The sequence below is a fragment of the Triturus cristatus genome, chromosome 1_2 (assembly GCF_964204655.1).
Source record: "Triturus cristatus chromosome 1_2, aTriCri1.1, whole genome shotgun sequence".
NCBI lineage: Eukaryota > Metazoa > Chordata > Amphibia > Caudata > Salamandridae > Triturus > Triturus cristatus.
Window position 1 is genome coordinate 888,014,521 of NC_140580.1, and position 25,783 is coordinate 888,040,303.

The following is a 25,783-nucleotide window of genomic DNA, read 5'->3' on the forward strand; positions in this document are numbered from 1 at the left end:
AGTGTCAGCAGAGAGGCGTAGTGTGGGTGGGGAGGAGTGTGTGAGTCAATCCAAAGCAAGAGCACAAATGCAAGGGAAGCTGCCCCACTTTAATATCTTTTAATTTGTGTGTGTGGTGGGGATAGCCTGTCTGAGAGTGCGATGCAAATGATTTACTGCGTAATTGTCCTCCACTGCTATAAACAATTACGCTGTAGTAAACCTGAGGCAAGAGATGGGGTGCAGGCAGATTAAGGTATGGTTTATCTTGAAAATGTGTGAATCCCCCAGCATCCTTCCCTTACCCACTTCATATGGTTTGAGATGTACTCCAGAAAAAGCACATCTCATCCCTTCTGGTGTGTGAAGCAAAATGGAACACCCCCTAACTTTGTGGGGTTATATACAGGGGTTTCGTTATGGATAAAGATGTGGAAACAAATCTGCCTTTCATCAAAGCATAGTGGTACTCTGCATGCAACTGAACATTGGGGAACTTAGTAAATGTCACATGAGAATTCCATTCTTTAGGTCTGAAAAACTGTGGCTGGCGCAGCTTTCCAGGCCTACTACTGGGAATGATTATTAATTTTCAAAATTTGTAACACTAAACTTATGCAAATTACTACTGGGTACAGATGTACACTTACAAATATTTTTTGTGAATCGGGATATAGTGTCTCCGGCTCCATTCACAACCAATTCTGTACTCCATTTATGTGTTTGTTGACTGGTACAGGTAACTGAATAACACCATGTACAATTTCAAATGTAAGCTGATGACTGCCTGGCCTTTCTCCACCTGGACCCTGAAACTTGACTCCAAAACAACATCACAAATTGCATTGTTTTTTGTATCTTTTGATGAAGGGAAGCTTCATTTGCCTTAATTTTTCCTAGTGTCATTCTATTGAATAATTGTGTTACAGAGAAATAGATCCCATTCAAGCACCCAACATCCCTGGAGATACACCCAATACACCACAAGAAATAAAGGTGTAATGCTTGAATTTAACAATTTTAAATGCAATCCCAAATAAAAACAGTGGTCGGAGGACCAACTTCCACTGTCATTACACCCTATAGATCTACCACAACTTTCAGAGAACCTCAGAGTAGAACAGGCTAGATCCGTGATCTTAGTATGTGAGAACTTTATTAACATATTCTACAGTAGCCTGCAAAAAAGTCATTGATGGTCTACAATTAGTATAAATAAAACCAGACAAAGTCTCGACCCCTACTAGAAGAAGCTAATCACATCAAATCTTCCATAAAGGCACCCTGCAGGCTGCCTGGGGAATCATTAACTATGCACTAAGTTGAATTGAAACAAAGGCCTGGGTAGCACACATCTTACACTGGCCTCCCAACTACAGATAAACTATGGCTCTGTGATTTGGCAGTAAACAGCCATCTCCTTACAGAAGTTCATATGGAAAGGACCTAGGCAACGTGTAGTCCACAGAAAAGTTATTAGAATGTCTTTGAGCCGTCTGCGAGAGTTACTTTTCAAGAACCTAAGAAGGCTTTGACTGAGTCGTCAACATGCAGTGACATGGTAAAGCTAGCAGGAATCCACCTGCTCGGTTCATAATGTCCTGTCCTCTTCATCTGTCACAACGTACCCCGCCAGCAGTCAAAGTACGCACCAGCCATAGCCTGGCCAAGTGGCAACTAATCCAGAGCCCTGCTATTTACTTAATTTAGCTGCCAGGAAATGTTTTAGGAGTACTTCAGAATGTTTCCCCCAGGAAGAGAGCCACATCCTTCAAAGGGTTTGCACATTGTGCCCAGTGAGGTTCTTGGCTTCTTCTTGGCATTGGCAAGACTGACGGGTGAGCGGGCTTTGCAAGAATCCAGTATAAGCTGAGAAATAGACCTTTGAAAGAAATCTCATATCACTAAGAAGAATCATTATGCTAGGCCATTCCAAGGGCTGAATGTGCGCCATGTGAACATGTACAACATAGCATATCACTTAAAGTCGCACACATCAAAGGGCAGATCTCACCATGAACATATCGATAATCCAGATGGGTAGACCCAGGGCACCGCCTTGAACCCCACAATAAATTTAGAGGAATGTGACAAGGGACCCCTCCCTAAGAAGCACACCCTTTAAGCTGCCCACGACATGGACATCCCCGAAACTCTAGCAATTAGTGAATGCAACACGCTACAAAATACAGATAACCTAAATCATGGAAATCCATATAGTACCTTATTCTCCTAGAGAGAAATTGCACTCTATCTGAATATCCATATTTAAGCAAAACAGCAGTTTCCTAAGTTTTCTCGGAGGGGCTGGTCCTCATTACCTTAAATATTGTAGTCCATCTCCCCCTTTTCACGATGTTGAGACTTCAGATCAGCGATGCCCAGATCCCCGTCTCTCGACACCTTTCTCTCTTTCTTGGTTTTAGAGGCGTGCTGCATCTGCTACGGTCCCTCCAAATGCACACTCACCCCGTCCTGGCCAATGTTCACGTTCTCTGAACAGATCAGTTCAATCCACTATCACTAGTTTCGGATAAACAGAGAGAAACAAAAATGTACTGAATGATTTTCTCTATAGCCACTCACAACTAGGCATGTGGTTTAAAGTAGACTTAATCCTCTCGCCCCTCAAAAGAAGATTGGGTGGGAGGGGTGTCTGCATAAAATACAGAAAATAAAACGGAAGTTCATGTACTAATTCAGATGTCTTTTTCTCCCATGCATTTCTATCTTTCCTTCTGCTCCCCTCTCCGTTCCTGTCTTTTTTCTTGTCTTCTTCCTGTTTTAACATCTCGCGTTAATTTTACTATATATCTCATCTTTTTCCTGAGTACATTTAATCTTGCCTATTCGTAAACTCTAATCTTGTTTGCATCTTTATTTCACTTCTCTGTGTTACTCACATGTCCCTTCCTGGAATCTTATGCCTCCTTCCCGCCTGTTGTTGCTCTGCTTCATCTCATTTGCCAACTCCTTTCTCCATTTAATATCACTTTCCTCCCTTTTTATTTCCCCTCCATATTTTTTATGCTCCTTCTTCCTTTCTGATACTCACTGTTCTCTCCTTCTTTCTCTGCACCGGTCTCTCTGTACTTTCTCTACCTCCCTCTCTTTCTCCCTTTTGTTTTTTGCGCCCTCTTACCCTCCTGCTGTCCCCTGACCCGTTTGCTTCAGGAGGATCACGGAGGGGAGATGGATGACCCCGAAGACATGGAGTTGGCCCAGGAGAACAAGCCTCGCAGAGAGGACCCCAGAGGGAACGACACAAAGTTCCACTACTACTGACCTGAGGGACACTGCCCCTGGTGGAGAGGGCAAGAAGTGCTCTTGCTTGAAAGAGACTTGGCCTAGTGCAGAGATCAGAGGCTACACTAGGTCTCCAAGACAGAACGTGTGCACAATCCCATTTCGAAATCAGACGAGAAGGACTTGTCTTCTCTATATTGTATAGTGTTCATATGAATACTAGTGCGCACCACGCATCTCAGAACTGTCTGCGCCCTGCTCTACTTTCACCGAACTGCCATCGCGTTTCCGTTCTCCAGTGGAGGAAAACCCAAGTGCACCTTTTCACCTTCAAGACTTGTGCACTCTAGGATTCGTTACAATGGTTACAGACACGGGGTGTTTTAAAAAGGACCAGTCTGCCTGTCTGTCATTTATAATTTTTAAGGTTTTTCATTTGCCTGGTGTGCCTTTTTTTATCCATATAGCTTTTCAATGTTTTTTTCATATAGCTTTTCAATGTTTTTTCTTATTAGTTGGCATAAAGCAGACTTTTGAACAGTTAATGTGAAACAGACTCTTGTTTTGAATTCGAAGTGTCCTGTTCCTCTTAGCCTGTGTGCGTAGAGGTGCGATTTTACTGTGTCCCAGGAGTGACTGTGCAGGTAGCGGTAGGACTGAGGGAGTAATAGAGAAGTTACTACTTACTCCGCCTGCATGAGGCTATGAATCAGATACACACCATTAAACCACAATAGTAATGGCGTCAATAAAAAGATGAAAGATAGAGTATTATTGTAAATGCATTAAAGAAGAGTATAGTATAGAGTGACACTCTCAAGTAGAAAAAAGGACTGACGCTTTCATAAATGTATTCGCTGGGGTAGTGTGAAAGCAAAGTACTCACCACTTTTAGCACTTTAGCACCAAAAATGGTCCCCAGACCAGGCGTGAGATAGCTGTAGGAAGCCAAGCATGCATCACTTTCAGCACTTGACCATACATGTTGTCGCCTGTGGTCCAGCCTGTGGTTGCTGTAAACAATAATACTGCTGTTAGAAGCAAAGCTCGCGTCACTTGACACTTATGTGTCAAAATGGCCGCCTGTTGTCCTGACCGGGTGAGTGATACCCCCCAGTCAGGGATAGCGCTTAGGTGCATAACTGTGTGGTGCACTTACACAATGAGCCCGTGGATCTTACATGTACACTTGAGAAAAGAGCACATTCACTCAGCAGACGAAGGTACCCTTTCGGCAGATGGGCAAAATAGATTTGTTCTGTCTTCCATATCTTGACGTTGCTTCCTACCCTGGCACCATCCATAATATCTAAAGCAGATCTGAGTAAGAGGCGAGGTAGCCTTGGTGATTATCACAAGTGACTCCTAAGAGACTGCTCCAAAATGCCCATCTAATGTGTTAACAAGTCCCAGGTTTTTTGGTAGTCATTAAGGCTCCTTTACTCCAAATCTGGGCACCTTGAGTAGTGCTGAGCTCTATGTTCAAGGCCTATAAAGTCTCCACTGGCTAAGCTAAGCTGACCGCTATGTTACTAGTAGATGTGAATTCTAATCCTGGCATCCCTACTTAATTTAGTTGTGGCTTTATCTGCCTTTGTCCCTTTCTGCCACCAATATTATCAATTAATATTTTTTTAAAAGGGGCATTTACACATACAGTGTTACTGAGTCTTTCTGCTCACACAACTTCTCGTAAGGGTTATGGCAAGGTTCGAATGGCTAGTATCTGCTTGAATCACTCACTCAGACGCATGCATGCCAGAAAGTCTCTTTATGTTCCTACAGGATGTTCTGCCTCTGAGTTTTTTTGGGCTCAGTCAGGTGTCCTGTGGGTCAGTGTCCACAAATCCAATTTCACATCCTATAATTATTTTGTAGCATGCGTGACATTTTAAGAGGTGGGTCTTGGTTATCGGAAGCAGCTTCTTTGAGTGAAAATAAAGGCTTTCCAAAGGTGCCTGTGTCTTATTTGTTTGTGCTCCACGATCTCGCTCATTGTGCACGGAGTTTGTGTCTCAACAGGTTTGTTCTTCAGTGGCGCAGCAGAGGCACCACCAGGTAAGAGATTCGACTGGGGACATGAAAGAATAGCTGCATTGTAACTGGCCAACCCAGGCCCATTGCCTAGCCTTAAAAGGAATCTAATGTATGCATCTTTGACACCTGGCACACTTTAACAAAAATCTTAAAACGCAGAATATGACTGCAGGAGAGGATCAGCAACCTGCCTATCCTGAGGCATAACTTGGTACCTAGAACCCTGCACCTCCCCAGCTTCACCTGTCCTTTAATAGTTCAGCTGATCCTTTCATTATATTTCATATAGCACAATGCCATACATACATACATTTTCAGTGGCCCCTTGGAACAGTTTGTATCAACGCACAAGAAAGCGTCTAACGTGCAAACAAGACTGTGCTCCTATACGAAATTAGCGTTAAAGCAAAGGGTAAACCCAAAAATCGCTGGGACCTGGGTATTTAGACAGTATAAGGGAAAGATGGTCCCAGAATATATAAACTTTTTCAGAGCTAACACAGAATCGATATCAAAGGATACAAAAAGATGATGTCAAAGTGTTATTTAATCACACGTTGGCAAGATACACATTTTTATAAATAGATTAGGCATTTGTCAAATAGTGCGGGGTGCCATGGGAAGGAAGGGGGTAGTGAATTCAGGTGAGGTAAAAGGGGGAAGTGACATATAAATTATATCAAACTGTCACAACTTAATTGTAAGGCAAAACAATTTTTAAGCCACAAAATCCAGACGAAGTTCATTAGTTTGAATATAGATTGTTTACAAAAACCATGTACAAAACAGAAGAACACAGTGTAAGTTACACTGTTGAGAGTACTGGCAATGTCATATTGTCGACGTTTCGACCCCAAGACATGGGTAGGTTAGTTGGCTCCTTACTAACGGGGTCTTCTTCAGGACAAAGGTGATGGTGTAACACGGAGGAATGGCACCATATTCAAAGGTGGACATATAGTCAATGTTGACTTGGCGTCAAATGGCGCAGGGGCAGATAGGCTCCAATTGAGGGTGGGGTGAGTGACACTCATTTATGATCAAAGTCGCACCGGAGAAATTAATACCTCCAACATTATTAATAAATATTAATTTCTCCGGTGCGACTTTGATCATAAATGAGTGTCACTCACCCCACCCTCAATTGGAGCCTATCTGCCCCTGCGCCATTTGACGCCAAGTCAACATTGACTATATGTCCACCTTTGAATATGGTGCCATTCCTCCGTGTTACACCATCACCCTTGTCCTGAAGAAGACCCCGTTAGTAAGGAGCCAACTAACCTACCCATGTCTTGGGGTCGAAACGTCGACAATATGACATTGCCAGTACTCTCAACAGTGTAACTTACACTGTGTTCTTCTGTTTTGTACATGGTTTTTGTAAACAATCTATATTCAAACTAATGAACTTCGTCTGGATTTTGTGGCTTAAAAATTGTTTTGTCTTACAATTAAGTTGTGACAGTTTGATATAATTTATATGTCACTTCCCCCTTTTACCTCACCTGAATTCACTACCCCCTTCCTTCCAATGGCACCCCGCACTATTTGACAAATGCCTAATCTATTTATAAAAATGTGTATCTTGCCAACGTGTGATTAAATAACACTTTGACATCATCTTTTTGTATCCTTTGATATCGATTCTGTGTTAGCTCAGAAAAAGTTTATATATTCTGGGACCATCTTTCCCTTATACTGCCTATACGAAATTAGGTCAGATATCCTTTACCCTCGCCCAGTCTGTGCATTTGTACCCCTACTTTAGTTGTGCTGTCTGATCCCGAGATCATTGGTGCCTGTTGGTCTAGTGTATATATTTTGCATGTTCCATTTGTGTTTTTATTAGCATCTAAGTTTTCCAGCTTTCAATTTTCTTATGTTTCTTGCTCCTCTGGACTGCTTGCGTCTGGTTGTTTAATCTCAATGGGGGCTGGGGCTCGTAGTCACACAGTGGGTGAGGTTGAGGAGTACATATAGTGTTAGTTGCTTTGTTGGGGTGTGGTATGCATGTCAGTGTCTTTGGGTTCCTTGATAGTGCTCATGGATGTTGTGTGGGATGAGGTTTGGTGTGCGTATTTCCTTGTGGTCTAGTATTGGGTGGTCTTCAGTAGCCATGTTGGAAGTGCCAGGTATACATGCCCGCTTTGTACCCCAACTGTCCCCTTACCCCCTCAATTTGACTGCATTGGCCAGCATTCACGTCAGCTATGGTGGTCATCGGGGTGCCTTGCTCTGCTGCTAATGAGCAAGAAGATGTGAATACCCCTCTGGTGATAACGTGTTCAGCTTGCATTGTTGAGTTGGTAGATTCCCTGCTAGTTTTTAATTTCATTTTTGAAGTGGTGCTAGGTGATGTTTTATTATAACTATCCTGTCAGCCTTTAAGAAGCTGTTGCTTTGCGTGGTGCCCAGCATGGTGTCCTATGGCTGGAACGGTCTATATGATGCGCGCTTCATTGTTGTGTGCAGCATTGTGTTGTACTTTATGATAAAATGTGATTTTGTGTGTGAGGTTACGGTATTGCATGGTTGCGTGTGGTGTGGGGTTTTATGTTATAGAGCATTGTGCTGTATGGTAAGTTGCATTTTGATGAGTTGTAATGCCTTTTAAGACAGTGTCGTGAGGTACTGTTAGGTCCTATTGCTTCAAAAGTCCAAGGAATAATAGGCATATCCTGCCCTGCTTTACATTTAAATATTTCTGTCTCTGTATTACTGCACCCTGGGCTTGTGTCAGCAGTCCCTTGGCAGGTGCTCTGCATATCTAGTACTAGTTGTAAACAGGCGGAAATCCTCAGGTCTTTATGAATGCTTTGTGGACTATTTAACTGCATTTGACCTGGTGGACTGAGGTATCTTATGGAGAAAATTCCAGGTGTGGGGTATTCCAAGTGGTCTGCTTAATGCCATTATATCATTATAATCAATCAAAAAAGGAGACACTGTTTCAAAAGAGAGAGAAATAGAGAAAGACTAAAAAAGGCATGAGAGGATAATGTCCTAGGCTTTATAGGACCCAAGTGTGGGAAGGGGAAGCAGAGCTTAGTTTCTCTTGTTGCCCTCACACACCCCGAAAGGTGTCATGCTTCATCATCGGGCGTTTTGCTCCTCGTCGGGCCGGCGCTGCAATGTCCTACGGGTCCCCCAAAGGGTCACTTTAGCGGAGATCTTTTAAGAGAAAAGGCCATTTGGTGCATGCGGGTGTGTGATTTGGGTCCTGAAAACAGAGGGTTAGTGGTGCAGTCGTGTGTGTGAAGTGATAAATTAAAAATGTCTAAGGGTTGCTTGTGAAATATTGTTTAATACAAAGGAATGGCACCCTTGACACACTAAAAAACCCGTAGGTTAGGTGTTACCCTAATGGGAATAATGTCCCATCAGATAACTAAAATGTGGTCAAAGTGGTCGACATGTTTCGCGCCCCTGCGGTCCAACCGGATCCGTGGCGCTTCCTCATGACCAACTATAAAGTGCAGAAAGGTATAAAAGTGATCTGGGGGATAATACCCGCAATATATATCCGGGCGTACAGGGACTAAATTGCCCTGCTATCTGTAATGTCAGATTGAGGGTCGCTCCTGGATATGAGCCTAGGTAAACATAAATGACAAAAGGGAAAAGAAAAAAACAAACAATATGTCAAAGTTCTATGTCCCAGAACTGTCCATCAACTGGACGCGAAATAGAAAGAGTTGAGTACATGGTTACAGTGTAGCAGAGAGCCAAAACTCCACTCACGGGTGATCGGCAAAATGGGGTCTCGACGATCAGCAACAGGTGGCCAGACCCAGGATGAGTGTCCTGGAGCGGAGGCCTCCCGTTGCCGATCGGAGTCACCCACTAGTCCCATACACTGACCGTGGAGGGTCTGGAGAACTTTGTCATTAAAATACAAGTCATTAATCAGTGCGGGGTAATGACAACTCATTCTCCAATGGTGTCTGAGCCAGCAAATGGATACCCCTTGGGTCACATCTCACATCACTCACCTAAGTATGAGGAGAAAGTTGCTCCATAGACTAGGGGACGAGCGTACACACCTTCATGTGCTAAGAAGGAGACAAAACGTATCTCCCAGTAAGTAATGGCGTGACAGTAGGTTTAGACCATGTGGTCTATATAGTGGTCAAGTCAGCGACCAGTATCCTGAATGCGCCTTGGATATTCTACTTACAGTTTAGCTCCGGTGTGGTCTCTCACGAACCTACCCCAGCCGTCCTCCTGTCTGGAAAGGAACCGCCAAACGATGAGAGTTCCATTTGTAGTCCCGGCAGGCAACGTAGGGGCGGTACCTGTATCCGGTCATAGTTGGTAACAGGTGTGTGTTTTGGCGTCCGTGAAGTGATGCGCATGCGCGTAGACCAGACATTCGGTCTCCGCGCATGCGTGGCCGGAAAGATGCTACGTCTGCAGAGTAGTTAGAGGCTCTTGTGAGTGGTGCGCATGCGCGGTAATAAGACTACCTTTCCTACGGTCTGTTAATTCAGGGTGTGCATGGATATATGTATCGAATCAAAGTCTGGTGCACTAACAAAAAGACCGCAGAGTGAGGGGTTCCTTAGTAGTCGTCCCAAAAAGACATCTTGTCTAAATTTAATCGTTGCTGATACGCATGTGTAGTCCCATGGAAACTCATCGTAGGTATATGCGCAGTAGGTGCACATGTGTGTATACCCTCACATGCTGAGAATCAAAGTGGCATATTGAAAACCCCAGATTACAGTGAAGGAGGGTAAATGGGGAACACTACGAAGAGGTGGGGGAGGATAGGAGAGATGGTCACACAAGGGTCATCTAATGATAGTCAATTTAGATGGCCACGAGTAGGGTCAAGCTGTATGGATGATCTGTGTGGGTACTTGATCATCAGATGGATCGTCACGATAGATGGTTGTCCCATCTATAGATGTGCTATGTCATGTGTTTAGGCTGTTGTGTGGACTCCACTCGGAAAAAAGGTGTTTACTGCCCCACTACTATCCCTGTGCATAGAACCAAGGTCGTAAACAATAGGTACCTCAACAGATGTATATGTGATCATCAGCATACACAACCGGGGTGTATCAAAGCAGATGTAACAGGAGACCTGGTGTGTTGCTTGAGGTAGAGATGTTATGTCTGTAGTGAAAGGAAAGTCTAACTGGCAGATCAGCTGAGTGACGTCAAGAAGATTAATTATAGTTCAGTCCATGGTATCTCATCATTGAGACCCTGTTCATTAGTTCGTAGGTGATGTACACATCGCTGTTCACGGCGTAGTAAGGCATTACTACTCCACAGTTGGTTGCTTTCCAGAATTGTCCATCTGATGTCATCACATGAGTGGGCTTTTTCGATGTAATGATTAGTAAGTCTAGTGGCTGTTCTGCCCCGTCTGATAGTGCTCCTGTGTTCACTGATCCTCAATTTGACCTGACGTGTGGTCTTCCCTATGTAACGGAGTGCACAAGGCCAGGTAATGAGATAAACACAATTTTTAGTGTTACAATTCGTATGTTTCCGTTGATCCCATGTGACTTCGTCAAGATCGTGGGATGTAGTGTGTTTGGTGAAAGGACACACACTACACATCCCGCATGGATGGTGGCCTTTCACAGCGGGGAGGGCCCATAGAGTGGGTTCCTGTCGGTTAGTCTTGGGTCGTGGCCTAGTATTGATCAATTGGTCACGTAGATTGGTGGTTCTCCTGAATGCAAATCTCGGGCGTTCCATCGTGAGACTCCCTGTGTTGAGAATTTTCCAGTTGCGATTCACAATGTTTTTGATTTTGTTCGAAAGTGGAGTGAAAGTAGTCACGCACGTAATGATATTATCAGCTACCTTGGTCCTGTCCTCCAGCAATGCCTGGCGATTATTATTCCTGGCTCGTTTGCGTGCTTGTTTCACAATCGTTTCCGGGTAGTTCCTCTGTTTCAGGTTCCTCGTCAGGGTATTAGCCTGGGTGTCATATTCATGGATGTTACTACAATTCCGGCGGATTCTCAGGAACTGTCCGAAGGGTAAGTTTTCCCTCAATGCTTTTGGATGATGGCTATGGAAATTCAGCAGGCTGTTGCGATCAGTTGCTGTGGAGTAGTAATGCCTTACTACGCCGTGAACAGCGATGTGTACATCGCCTACGAACTAATGAACAGGGTCTCAATGATGAGATACCATGGACTGAACTGTAATTAATCTTCTTGACGTCACTCAGCTGATCTGCCAGTTAGACTTTCCTTTCACTACAGACATAACATCTCTACCTCAAGCAACACACCAGGTCTCCTGTTACATCTGCTTTGATACACCCCGGTTGTGTATGCTGATGATCACATATACATCTGTTGAGGTACCTATTGTTTACGACCTTGGTTCTATGCACAGGGATAGTAGTGGGGCAGTAAACACCTTTTTTCTGAGTGGAGTCCACACAACAGCCTAAACACATGACATAGCACATCTATAGATGGGACGACCATCTATCATGACGATCCATCTGATGATCAAGTACCCACACAGATCATCCATACAGCTTGACCCTACTCGTGGCCATCTAAATTGACTATCATTAGATGACCCTTGTGTGACCATCTCTCCTATCCTCCCCCACCTCTTCGTAGTGTTCCCCATTTACCCTCCTTCACTGTAATCTGGGGTTTTCAATATGCCACTTTGATTCTCAGAATGTGAGGGCATACACACATGTGCACCTACTGCGCATATACCTACGATGAGTTTCCATGGGACTACACATGCGCATCAGCAACGATTAGATATAGACAAGATGTCTTTTTGGGACGACTACTGAGGAACCCCTCACTCTGCGGTCTTTTTGTTAGTGCACCAGACTTTGATTCGATACATATATCCATGCACACCCTGAATTAACAGACCGTAGGAAAGGTAGTCTTATTACCGCGCATGCGCACCACTCACAAGAGCCTCTAACTACTCTGCAGACGTAGCATCTTTCCGGCCACGCATGCGCAGGGACCGAATGTCTGGTCTACGCGCATGCGCATCACTTCACGGACGCCAAAACACACACCTGTTACCAACTATGACCGGATACAGGTACCACCCCTACGTTGCCTGCCGGGACTACAAATGGAACTCTCATCGTTTGGCGGTTCCTGGGGTAGGTTCGTGAGAGACCACACCGGAGCTAAACTGTAAGTAGAATATCCAAGGGGCATTCAGGATACTGGTCGCTGACTTGACCACCATTTAGACCACATGGTCTAAACCTACTGTCACGCCATTACTTACTGGGAGATACGTTTTGTCTCCTTCTTAGCACATGAAGGTGTGTACTCTCGTCCCCTAGTCTATGGAGCAACTTTCTCCTCATACTTAAGTGAGTGATGTGAGATGTGACCCAAGGGGTATCCATTTGCTGGCTCAGACACCATTGGAGAATGAGTTGTCATTACCCCGTGCTGATTAATGACTTGTATTTTAATGACAAAGTTCTCCAGACCCTCCACGGTCAGTGTATGGGACTAGTGGGTGACTCCGATCGGCAACGGGAGGCCTCCGCTCCAGGACACTCATCCTGGGTCTGGCCACCCGTTGCTGATCGTCGAGTCCCTGTGAGTGGAGTTTTGGCTCTCTGCTACACTGTAACCATGTACTCAACTCTTTCTATTTCGCGTCCAGTTGATGGTCAGTTGTGGGACATAAAACTTTGACATATTGTTTGTTCCTTTCTTTTCCCTTTTGTCATTTATGATTACTTAGGCTCATATCCAGGAGCGACCCTCAATCTGACATTACAGATAGCAGGGCAATTTAGTCCCTGTACGCCCGGATATATATTGCGGGTATTATCCCCCAGATCACTTTTATACCTTTCTGCACTTTATAGTTGATCCTGAGGAAGCGCCACGGATCCGGTTGGACCGCAGGGGCGCGAAACATGTCGACCACTTTGACCACATTTTAGTTATCTGATGGGACATTATTCCCATTAGGGTAACACCTAACTTACGGGTTTTTTAGTGTGTCAAGGGTGCCATTCCTTTGTATTAAACAATATTTCACAAGCAACCCTTAGACATTTTTAATTTATCACGTCACACACACGACTGCACCACTAACCCCCTGTTTTTAGGACCCAAATCACACACCCGCATGCACCAAACGGCCTTTTCTCTTAAAAGATCTCCGCTAAAGTGACCCTTCGGGGGACCCGTAGGGCATTGCAGCGCCGGCCCGACGAGGAGCAAAACACCCGATGATGAAGCATGACACCTTTCGGGGTGTGTGAGGGCAACAAGAGAAACTAAGCTCTGCTTCCCCTTCCCACACTTGGGTTCTATAAAGCCTAGGACATTATCCTCTCATGCCTTTTTTAGTCTTTCTCTATTTCTCTCTCTTTTGGAACAGTGTCTCCTTTTTTGATTGATACAGGCGACACACGGAGCACAGACACTGGACCACAACAAGCTCCTGGTCCCCCCCCCCCTTCTGGTTTTATATAGATTATATCATTATACACATCAACTTGGGTGAGGGTCTAGTTGTCAGACACTGCGTTAACCAGAAAGATTAACACCAACTTAGGGCTAAAGCAAGGGTGTGTCCTTGCTCCAATGTTGTTTAACTTTTACACGGCGGACATGTCCCGGGCACTTAACAACGCTAATTTAATCCCTCCAAAAATAGGCAAAACTAAGATCACAAAGATGACATTGTTCTGCTCGACAACTCTAAAATAGGACTCCAGAGAGCATTAAAATCTCTTCACTTATACAACTTAGCAAACAAGATGATAGTAAACGCCTCCAAAACAAAGGTGTTATCCTTCTGAAGGACGTTAAAACAGACAAACAGCAACTGGTCTTTGGGTCCCTTAAAAATCTCAGGAGCCAAATCTTATAACTTTCTGATGGATACATCTGCCAGTGGATTCCTCACCTTGTGAATATCCCCTGCGCCAGCATTCCACAGAACTTTTTTCCCCATCTCTCTACGCCGTCGTGGACGACGTCATAATGCATCGGCTCCGCTCACGACTCCGTATGACGTCACCGTATGACATCACCGGAGCCATAAGAGAGCCACGTCGGCGTGATGACGTCCGTTCCCTTTTTTCCGCGCCGTCGATGCGCAACGGTTTTTCCAGCACTCTTGTGCTACTTTGTAGTCGTTTGGTGTTACTGTTGGAAAAAATTTGTCATGTCTTCGACAAGGAAGTCGGGTTTTAAACCCTGTAGGGAATGTGGGGGCACATGTCTATGACAGACCCCCATGATGATTGTTTGGGGTGCCTTTCATCCGACCACGACGTGGAAGATTGTTCCAGCTGCAGGAGGATGAATCCCAAGGCGTTGAAAGAAAGGGAGGCGAAGCTATTCATGGCCAAGGCCAAAAAGGAGAAGAGAGGTAGGAAGAAGGAGAGATCGAGGCCGGAGTAGTCGACCTCGCATTCTTCGAAGTCGAAGAAACACCATAAGAAGAGGAAGCATTCCTCTTGGCGCCGGTCTTCGAAGAGCAAGGCGTCGAGATCGACTTCGCCTCGACGTCGAAGTAAGGATATATCTTCTTCTCCTTCTAAGTCTCCTGGGGGATCTCCTTCTCCGAAGCGGGCTTCAGCGCAGTCACCGGCGCCGTCACCAGTTCCAGTGGAGTCTTCGGCTTCTGAAGCTGAGGAAGAGCAAGGAGAAGAGCCTTCTCTAGAGCCTGATGAGCCTGCGGCGCCTGTGGAGGATACTGCGGTGCCGGTACCAGGTACTCCGCAGACGGATTCGGGACCAGGCCATTATCCAGTTTCCGGCTCCGGGTATGGATTCGTCTCATTTTTTGAATGTGATGTATGGAATCTTCCAACGGGCTGCCTTCCCATCCGGTGCACCTACTGGTCCCGTGGGTCCTATGGCTTATACTCTGGGGGTGCCGCAGCATTACGCTCAGGCCCCGTGGCACCTTCGTGGCAGTATCCGGCGCCGACTGGGGATCCATCTCGGCTTCGAATGGATCGACCTTCTTCGGAGCCTTCCTCGACGCCGTTGCCGTCTACCTCGGCGCCGACTCCGGCGCCGCCGGCCTCGACACCTCTGGCTCCACCGACTCCGGGTACGGCGCCGGCAACGCCGGTTCCACGATCCGTTCAAGAAGAGAGGCCCAATGGGTCTTGGATGAAGAACATTATAGAGTTGAGGTGGAGGAAGGTGAGGTTGACACGTCCTCTGATGAGTTTGAGGGGATTCAGGAGGCTAGTGGCCTAGACATGACTCCGGAGTGGGGGCATTCTTCTACTAGGTCCTCTCCGCCGCAGGAACTGGCTCCCTATCATATGGTGATAAAAAAGGCCGCAGAGCTGTTGGATTTGCAGTTGCCCTCTGCGTAGTATAAGCCTAACCTTTTGACGGAGGTGTTACACTCGCCTTCCTCAATAAGTGAGCCTTTGCTGCCTTTCAATGAGGCTATTTTGGAGCCAATTGTGGAAGTCTGGCGTAAGCCGTTATCTTCACCAGCGCTCTCCAGGCAGGTGGCGAGATGATATAGGGTGGCTCCTGGGGATCCTGATTTTCTATCTTCGCACCCTTCGCCAGAAAGTCTAGTGGTGCAGGCGTCATGCTCGAAGCATGCTTCAGGGGCATTCCCTCAAACTCCTGCGGACAGGGAGTCCAAAAAGGTTGATCAAGCCGCTAAGAAAACCTTTTCATCTGGGAGCATGGCGCTTAAGTCCACTAATGCCACGTGCTTGCTAGGACGCTATGTTCATGCTTTGATGGACTCGATGAAATCTTTACCCCCTAAGCTGCCAGACGGTGATAAGGCATCCTTTATGGAGGTGGTCGCAGAAACTCAGGCCGCTGCGAGACAGGTGATTCAGTTGGGCCTTGATACGGCTGATTCGGTGGCGAGAATAATGGGGTCGTCTATAGCCACTAGGAGGCAGGCGTTGCTTCGTTCGTCTGGCTTCTCTACGGACGTTCAGGCCACCTTGGTGGATTTGCCCTTTGACGGGCAAAAACTTTTTGGTGAGAAGGCTGACTCTGCCCTACAGAGATTTAAGGAGAGTAGGGTAACAGCTAAATCTTTACTACTGCAGGCTCCTGCTAAAGGATTTGGACTTAAGAAGTTCAGCGGTTTCGGGAGGTCTTCGTTTCGCTCCTACCGGCAGCCTCAGCAGCAGCAACAGTAGAATCCCTCTATAGATCCTATAGAGGGAGACAAAGAGGTCGGAGAGGTTCTGGCCGCAACCCCTCTTCATCTTCTGCCTCCTCTGTTCCCAATGAAGCTTCAGGGAAGCAGCCCTAGATCCCCCATCCTGGAACATGTAAGACCTGTGGGGGGTCGGGTGTCCCACTTTCTGCGGGGTTGGAAATCTGTTACAACAGACCTTTGGGTTTTAAACCTCGTGGAGACTGGGTACGCCCTTCCCTTTCGGGAGTTTCCTCCCCCTTACCCTCCTTGCCAAGGTTACTGCTCGGAAGACCATCTGCTTCTTCTGCTAGCTTTGCTTCGAAAAGGTGCGATAGAGGTGGTTCCGGAGCAGGAAAGGGGTCAGGGATGCTACTCCCGGTATTTTCTGATTCCCAAGAAGGACGGCAGATTGTGTCCGATACTGGACCTCAGAGTCTTGAATTTTTACCTGAAACAGGAGAAGTTCAAGATGCTGACCCTTGCACAGGTTCTTCAAGCATTGCAGCAAGGAGACTGGATGGTGTCGCTCGACTTGCAGGACGCGTACTTCCATGTCCCAATCCTGAAGTCGCACAGGAAGTATCTCCGTTTTACGGTTGGGTCGCAACATTACCAGTTTGCGGTCCTCCCGTTTGGTCTTACTACCGCACCTCGAGTCTTCACGAAGGTGATGGCAGTGGTAGCGGCCCATCTCAGGAGGTCGGGGATTCCGGTTTTCCCCTGCCTGGACGACTGGCTTCTGAAGGCAGAGTCCCCAGAGATGGTGCAGCATCATCTGCAGGTAACATCTCAGCTGTTGTTCGAATTGGGTTTTTCGATAAACGTGCCCAAATCTCACCTGGTGCCCTCTCAACGCAACCTGTTCATAGGGGCGGTACTGGACACTACTGTGTGTCGAGCATTTCCTCCTCCTCAAAGAATTCTCGACATTCAGGAGATGATCCCTTTATTCCACAATGGAGCGGTTGCTCCAGTTCTGAAGGTCCTTCGCCTGCTCGGTCTGTTCGCCTCCTGCATTCTGTTGGTCAACTATGCATGCTGGGGGGGAGGAGCCTAGCGCTTGACCAAGATGGCCGCGTGAGCTTAGAGCTCCCGAGACCCTCGCGCCCTCAGTCGACTATCCTGTCTCTAATCCTGACGGTATGCATGGCACCGTGTTGCTGAGTTGTCAGGGAGGCGATTGATACTATCCGCGGTCGGATCGCCCATCGGGAACCGGACTTACGACGGGCGAAAGATTGCGGCCTAACTCCCGGAGATGCCAGGGGCTAGAGTTGGCAGGATGCCCGACTCCTAGTTGATCAACAACGGCCTGGTGAGGTGTGAACTGTCGGACGGAGGCCCTCGCTCTTTCACTTTCGGTTTCGTTCCCTTTGTCTGCCCGGACACTGTAGAGCTCTGGGTGGCTTTATAACCCCAGTGACGCTCGGCGGGCTACTCTGGCAGCACAAGGCGGACCTGCTCACTCCTTATTCCTCTCTCTGAGAGGGAGCGGTCTTCACTGCATTGGACTGCCTGGAGTCCATTATGTCGGGCAAAGCAGAAGGGGATCGGTTGAAGACTAAGTCCACCAGGCGGGGAACGTATTCCCAAGTCAATAGTATGGACCGCTACGCCCTCCTGAAAACATCGCCGAGTGGACCGAGCCAGGCGCCGGATGCCCAGAAGGAGGACCCGCCTGGGACACCGGAGCTATCCCTGCAGGATGTCATGGGCGCGCTTGACGGGATGCAGACCTCGATGGGGAGGCAATTCGAGGCCCTGGCGCATAAGGTGGATGCCATCCTGGTGGATGTCAATTTGATCCGCTCGGACCTGGGCAAGACAAACGAACGAGTTAAGAACCTGGACCACAAGACCACGGGCCTCGCTGATGATGTCGCAGATTTGCAGAACGAGGTCCGGAAGCTGAGGGCCGAGAGTGACCTCGCCGCCCGCCAGCTGGAGGACTTCGAGAGCCGGTCCAGGCGCAATAACGTGCGAGTCATCGGGGTCCCGGAGTCCTCGGATGAGGCTTCGACGGACCTGCTCGTGGAAGATTTGGTCCTCAATCATCTTAAGCCTAAGGGCCTTGGAAAGTTTTTTGCGGTGGAAAGGGCCCATAGGGTGCCGGGCGGGCGGCCCAAGGCGGGTGCCCCGCCGCGGCCGATTGTCGCCCGGCTCTTTCACTTTCGAGATCGGGACGCTATCCTGCAAGCTTCGAGGGTGACGGGCCCAGTCCCCTTCCAGAATGCGTCGGTGAATTTTTATCCGGACTTCACCCAGCATGTGCAGAGACAGAGGCAGAGCTTCCTGGGGGTGAAGCGGAGACTTCGGGAACTGGACCTGAAGTATGCCATGCTTTTCCTCGCCAGACTACGGGTGGTGCATGAAGATCGGACATTCTTTTTTGACTCTCCTGTTATGGCCGACGAATGGCTGGACGCTTTGCCCCGGCGACGGACCGGGGACGACACAGCCGAGCATGGAGACAGTGGCCGGAATGGACAGGGCTGATATCTCAAAGCCGACCTGACTTGATTTAACCATACTTGAGGATTTGAACAGAGTGCAGTAACTGTGGAGGGTTGCGGGAGGACGAGGGGTGCTCTTTTCCTCCCTTAGGGTACTTTTTGTAGATTTTTGTTTTTGTAGGGCGACAGGCACACTGCAAGTTGGGGGGGCTTTTTAAGCTGCAGCAGGGGTGCAGGGTGGGGGGAGTTTTTGGGATTTTGAGTTTGTTGTTGGGGGGTTTATTTCTGCAAGGCATGATGATTATCCTCAGGGTTGTTCCATGGTGGCGCCTAGGGTGTGGGGTGGGCCTCTTTCCGTTTGAGGATGGGGGGTAGAGGCTTAAGTGTTATAAGCTGGAATGTTAATGGTTTTGGGGATCGCATCAAGAGGGGGATTGTGTTGCAATTTTTGAAACGCTCAATGCCGAACGTTGTCCTGCTGCAGGAGACGCATCTCATAGGCAATACGTGCTATGCCCTGAATAGGAAGGGGTATAAATTCATAGCACACTCGGGATTCTCTTCTGGGTCCAGGGGTGTGGGCATCCTCGTTAGAGCATCGCTGCCTTTTGAGGTGGACTCCACCATTGTTGACGATAGGGGGAGGTTTGTGGCGGTGGCGGGGCGGTGGGAAGGAAGGACTTTGGTTTTGGTTTCAGTTTATGTCCCGCCGGCCCTGCAGGCCTCCACATTTGCTGAACTGGGCAGGGCTTTGTTGACTCTCCCGGGGGGAATGCTGGTAGTGGGAGGGGATTTCAACGCTGTGGGTTCCGGATTGTTGGATAGATACCCGCCCAGGGACACAGGGGGGGCTCAGAAATGGCTTCCAGACTTCCTGGATACATTTGGTCTGATAGATTGCTGGAGGCTCCGGCACCCCACACAGAGTCAATACACGTTTCACTCCGGAGCGCATGGTAGCCTCTCCAGGATTGACTACCTGCTCACTCTGGCCGCACATGCCTCGTTGATATCCGAGGCGAGGCACATGGCATGCGGTATCTCTGATCACTCACCAGTGTGGATCCGGCTGGATCTAGGTCGGGAGGGAGGAGGGAGGGTGGCCCCCATCAACCCGTGGTATTTCCGAGACCCCAAGATGCGCAGCGCCCTGGTAAAGAAGGTAGATAATTACTTTAAGGACAATCTGGGAACCGTGGACTCGGCGGTGTCGCTGTGGGAAGCTTTTAAGACCGTGCTTCGGGGGGAAGCCCTTTCCCTTGTGGTGGCTGCCAAGAATCGGAGGGATGGCGAGGTGCGGCAGGTGGAGGAGGAGATTGCGGCCCTTGAGGGGGATATGGAGGAGGAGGTTACAGAGTCCTCATTGCATGAGCTTTGCCTGAAGCAGGCGGAGTATAGGGACCTGGTGACGAACGCCGCTAAGACCCTCAGCAGGGAACAACAGGGCCGCCTGTATGACGTTGGGGATAAGGCAGGGAAACTCCTGGCGTGGCTGGACAGGAAAGAACGGGTCAATAGAGTGGTGCCAGAGTTGATTGGAGAGGGGGGAGAGGCGATCGTGGAACCTGAGGGGATTGTGAAGTGTTTCGCGGCATATTTTCATAGGGTTTATTCCTCTGTGTCGGACAGGCCGCCCGAGGACTCGTCTGATCTCCTCCGAGATATCGAGTTGCCCTGCCTCTCTGACATAGATAGGGACGATTTGGATGGTGACATCACGGTTGACGAGGTGGCGGGGGCGATTCGCGCGTTGAACTCGGGTAAGGCCTCTGGACCGAATGGACTGCCGATCGACCTGTACAAACTGTTCCCGGATAGGGTCGCCCCTCATATGCGCGCCATGTTTTTGGAGGCGCGGGGGGATGGGATCCTTCCGTTGGACCAGCGGCTGGCGTCGATCGTGGTCATACATAAAGAGGGTAAACCCCGAGATAGATGCTCCTCCTATCGGCCCATTTCACTCCTCAACGCTGAGCCGAAAATTCTGGCCAAACTCCTGGCTACTCGTTTGATTAGGGTACTTGGCGATTTGGTCCACCCGGATCAATCTGGCTTTATCCCGCACCGAAATACAGCATTGAACCTTAGGCGTCTTCATGGCGTCATCGCCAGGGCGGGCACGCTGCGTGAACCGGCTGTTGTGGCATCTCTTGATGCCACGATGGCCTTTGACACGGTGGAGTGGGCATATTTATGGGCCGTGCTGGCCAAGTTTGGTTTCGGTCGCGGTTTTGTGAGTTGGGTTCGGTTGCTGTACGAGGGGCCACTAGCGAATGTGGTGGTGAATGGACGGGCATCTACTCCGTTTCAGCTTGGTAGGGGTACCCGGCAGGGCTGCCCCCTGTCGCCTCTGTTGTTCGCCCTCGCCCTTGAACCGTTGGCTGCGTGGATACGTTGGCACCCGGATATACGGGGCCTTCGGTGGTCGTCTGATCATGAGGACCGTATTTCGCTCTATGCCGATGATATCCTGTTGTATCTTGCCTCACCTAAGAAGTCACTTATAGTGGTCTGTGACGTACTCGCATCGTTCGGTAGGAACTCGGGGCTTGTGATTAATTGGGGCAAATCGTACTTGTACGTTCTTAGTGGCGAGGTCCCACCGATCCCTAGAACATGTTCGATACAGGTTGCCCAGCAGGGTTTTGTGTATTTGGGGATCTTTATATCCTTGGATCCTGCTGTGCGCTATGAGAGGAATCTGCTCCCCCCCTTGGCACGCTTGAGGCGAGATGTGGAAGGTTGGCGGAGGCTGCCGCTCTCCCTCGTTGGGCGTGCGGCCCTGTTTAAAATGATGTCTCTTCCCCGCTTCCTCTACGCTCTCCAGAACACCCTGGACTGGGTACCGGCCAAATACTTTCGGGAGGTCGAAGGCCTCCAAAGGACGTTGCTGTGGGATGGGCGGCCGCGAATAGCTATTTCAAAGTTGACGCTCCCTTGGTACGATGGGGGCATCGCGCTCCCAGACATCCGACGGTACTATTGGGCCACGCAGCTGAGCGCGATCAACCATGGGTTTTATGGCCCTGCCCTCAGCCCTGGGTATGCCATGGATAGGTGGCTGCTGCGCGGCGGCAACTACTACAGGGCGTTGTATTCGCGGTCCTTAGACTCGTCCCTCACGGGGCCCACAGGTGTGGCGGTGCGCGTATGGAAGATGGCGACTGACTCGTTGGGCTGGAAGGATAGGCTAACCCTCGCTACCCCATTGTTTGAATCGGAAAGATTGGGAAGACTCTGGCACACGAAGGGCTTTGATAAGTGGGATCTGATAGGTATATCCAAGGTGGGAGATGTACACATCACTGTATCTAACTTGTAATGCTGCCGAACCTTCGGGCTGTCGGCTGAATAGCTGTGTCCTGAATTTTGAAATAAAGGTTTTCAAAAAAAAAAAACTATGCATGCTGGCACATGAGGGCGCTCCAGTGGTGCCTCCGCAGGCAGTGGTATCAGCACAATGGAGATCTCAGGGAGTCGATCAGGATCTCCAGAGAAGCTGCAGCGGATCTATCTTGGTGGAGCGTGGAGGGCAATCTGTCTCAAGGAAAACCCTTCCATCTACCTCCATCGGTGGCCACAGTGATAACGGATGCCTCCACCTTAGGATGGGGTGCTCATCTGGGGGATCTGGAGATCAAGGGTCTTTGGTCTCCAGAGGAGAGGTTGCTTCACATCAACCTTTTGGAATTGCGGGCGATTCGTTTGGCACCCAAGGCCTTCCTCCTTTCCCTTCGCGGTCAGTCTGTTCAAGTCCTGACGGACAACACTACCGCGATGTGGTATGTCAACAAGCAGGGAGGAGTGGGGTCGCATTGTCTCTGCAGAGAGGCCCTGGGCTCAGGACCATCGGATTTGTCTGATGGCAAATCATCTGGCCAGGGTGCTGAACGTGCGTGCGGACAGTCTCAGTCGGCAGTTCTCCGCCGACCACGAGTGGAGGCTCCATCCGGAGGTGGTTCGTTACGTCTTTCGGACGTGGGGAACCCCTCGGGTGGACCTGTTCGCCACCCGCGAGAACCTGCACTGGCCGTCGTTCTGCAGTCTCCAGTTTCCGATGCAGGAGGCATTGGGGGACACGTTTCAGTTGAGTTGGGGCTCACAACTCCTTTACGCGTTTCCTCCCATACCCTTGATTCCTCGGGTTATGAGGAAGATTCGCCAAGACCGGGACCAAGTTATATTGATCGCCTCGGATTGGCCAAGAAGGGTGTGGTACACAGATCTTCTCCACCTCTCCTCGTGCCCTCCGCTCCGTCTCCCTCTGAGGGCAGACCTCCTCTCGCAGTCGGAGGGGCAGGTTCTACACCCCCACCTCCAGAGCTAACACCTTCATGCCTGGAGATTGAACGGGGCAACCTGAGTTCTTTCTCTCTCCCACCTGATGTGGTGGATGTTATTTTATCGGCCAGGCGACACTCCACCAAGTCCATTTACTCCTACAGGTGGTCCAAGTTTGTAAAATGGTGTGGAGAGAGATCCATTGACCCTTTAAAAGCCCATCTTTCTGAGGTGCTCCAGTTTGCTCTTTCTTTGGCTCAGCAGGGCTGTGCTGTGGCCACGGTCAAGGGCTATCTTTCGGCCTTATCGGCTTTTCTATGTCTACCTGATCAACCGTCATTATTTAAATCTCCGGTTGTACTGAGGTTTATCAAAGGCCTTACAAACAAGTTTCCTCCTACTCCTTTTGTAATGCCACAGTGGGACCTTAATCTTGTCTTAACTTTTCTGATGGGGTCCCCGTTTGAGCCTCTTCATAGTTGTCCTCTGAGGCTGTTGTCCTTTAAGACGGTCTTTCTTGTAGCCATAACCTCGGCAAGGAGGGTGAGTGAGCTTCAAGCTCTTAGTTCTAAACCCCCTTTTCTAACATTACATGCTGAAAGGATGGTACTCAGGACCAGGGCTGCTTTCCTGCCCAAAGTTGTTACTCTGTTTCATTTGGGGCAGTCTATTACTCTCCCTGTTTTTTATCCACCTCCTCATCCCTCCAAGGAGGAGGAAAGGCTTCATCGCCTGGACCCAAAAAGAGCTGTGAGCTTTTACTTGGACAGAACGAAGGACTATCGTCTGGACGATCAGCTCTTCGTGGGTTATGTTGGACATTCCAAAGGAAGAGCGGTGCACAAGCGCACTCTATCAAGATGGATCATCCTTGGCATCAAGATCTGCTATGCCCTGGCTGGTAAGGTTCCTCCTGAGGGTATTAGGGCTCATTCAACTAGAGCTAAATCATCTACATCTGCTTTGGCCCGGGGTGTTCCTGTGGCAGATATTTGTAAAGCCGCGACTTGGGCCTCCCTCCATACTTTCGCAAAGCATTATTGCTTGGACTCTGAGATGAGGAGGGCCACTTTGCGTGCTCTGTCTTGCAAGACTTTCTGGTATAGGAAGGAGGACACCCTCCTCCGGGAGTGGGGACTGCTGTGAGAATCTATTCACAAGGTGAGGAATCCACTGGCAGATGTATCCATCAGAAGAACAAGTTACTTACCTTCGGTAACCCTTTTTCTGGTGGATACAGTATCTGCCTGTGGATTCCTCACTGGCCCACCCGCCTCCCCATTGTCCACCTTTGTATTCCTTAGAAGATGTCTTGCTTGAGATGTTGTTATGCTTTCGTGTACATTGGTAGGAAATGCTTGTTTTATTTAGTTTTCTTTTTGTTTATGTACTATGTATATTTGATTGTGTATTGTATACTGTGTATACTTTGAATCTGTCGTTGGTCCACCTGTGCGCCTCAGAGGCACGGAAAAAATGGGTGGAACTGACGTCATCACGCCGACGTGGCTCTCTTATGGCTCCGGTGACGTCATACGGAGTCGCGAGCGGAGCTGATGCATTATGACATCGTCCACGTCGGCGTAGAGAGCTGGGGAAAAAAGTTCCGTGGAATGCTGGCGCAGTGGATATTCACAAGGTGAGGAATCCACAGGCAGATACTGTATCCACCAGAAAAAGGTAAGCAACTTGTTCATCTGGTCACATGGTTTTCTTCAAACGGCGCACCCACAACACACATGCGCCACTTAAAGGATAAGGCAGCATTAATAACAACTAGACTCTGTCAATTACACACAGCCCTTTAAAGCCCCACCTCAGCTACAATCAGAAAAGTGCTCAGGGCCGTAATACCATCTGCAATTACTTACGGCGGCGAGGCCTTTCCGGGTCAACTCATCAAAATTATCGAAAAACTACATCTAAAAGTCTATAAAAGAGTGTCCAAATTGCCTTATTACATCAGTGGACCTCTGGTGAGAATCGAATTCGGCCTGGAGGGTATTGTATGGTCTAGTATGGGGTCCTTTCTGCACCACTGCGACACCAGGCACCTTGAAATTTATCCTGCTAAATGTAGTCAAATATAAAAACAACCCATGGTCTACTTATCTAACAACGGCAGCAGCTACTCTTCAAATCGACTTGACCGTTTTAAACACCTCATCACTCACGTACACCGCAGTAAAAAGCATATTGGAAAAAAAACCAGATTAAATTCCTCTCGAAGACCACAGACTTAACATTTTTAAGTCTTCACCCCTGCTAAGGGCCCTAGCAGTATCATACAGCATATACCGCCAAGCTGGTCTTCAGGCACAACCTTATATTAATTGTACAATCGGGAAAGCTTGCCTAACCCAAATTTTGGCAGTAAGGATGCTGGTATCACATGTTAAAGACTTCAACCCCAACTAGCCACTGCCTTCCAAGATTGACAAGTGCAGACTTTACGGCTACAAATCTGAAACTTTTCTACACTTACTTTGCAGCTGTCCGACGTTGCTCGATTTCCGGCAAACTCTATTAAAGCCACTTTTTTTTAAATCATTAAAGCCACTTTTTTTTTAACTCATGGCATAAGAACATGCAGCAATTCAATGAACTGGATTTTTAGTACCATCGTTCCCCTTGAACTGGCAAGAATA

The 25,783-nt window shown here is 48.4% G+C and overlaps 1 protein-coding gene and 1 long non-coding RNA gene across 6 annotated transcripts in view; one reads left to right on the plus strand and one right to left on the minus strand.

The window, feature by feature from the left end:
* Nucleotides 1-5,182, plus strand: part of LOC146868226 (uncharacterized) — a 463,829-nt gene extending 458,647 nt beyond the window's left edge. For all 4 annotated transcript variants that reach the window (XM_085609528.1, XM_085609530.1, XM_085609529.1 and 1 more), the window contains one exon: nt 3,154-5,182. In XM_085609528.1, coding sequence (XP_085465654.1) covers nt 3,154-3,264 — 111 coding nt within the window. In that variant the 3' untranslated portion in view covers nt 3,265-5,182. The remainder of the gene's footprint in view (nt 1-3,153) is intronic.
* LOC146868227 (uncharacterized) overlaps nt 1-25,783 on the minus strand; it is a 342,604-nt gene that overhangs the window by 255,980 nt on the left and 60,841 nt on the right. Inside the window, exon 2 of one of the 2 annotated variants that reach the window (XR_014962843.1) lies at nt 2,301-2,502. The exons of the other annotated variant lie outside the window; for it this stretch is intronic. This is a non-coding gene — a long non-coding RNA (uncharacterized LOC146868227). The remainder of the gene's footprint in view (nt 1-2,300; nt 2,503-25,783) is intronic. 2 annotated transcript variants of the gene reach the window in all.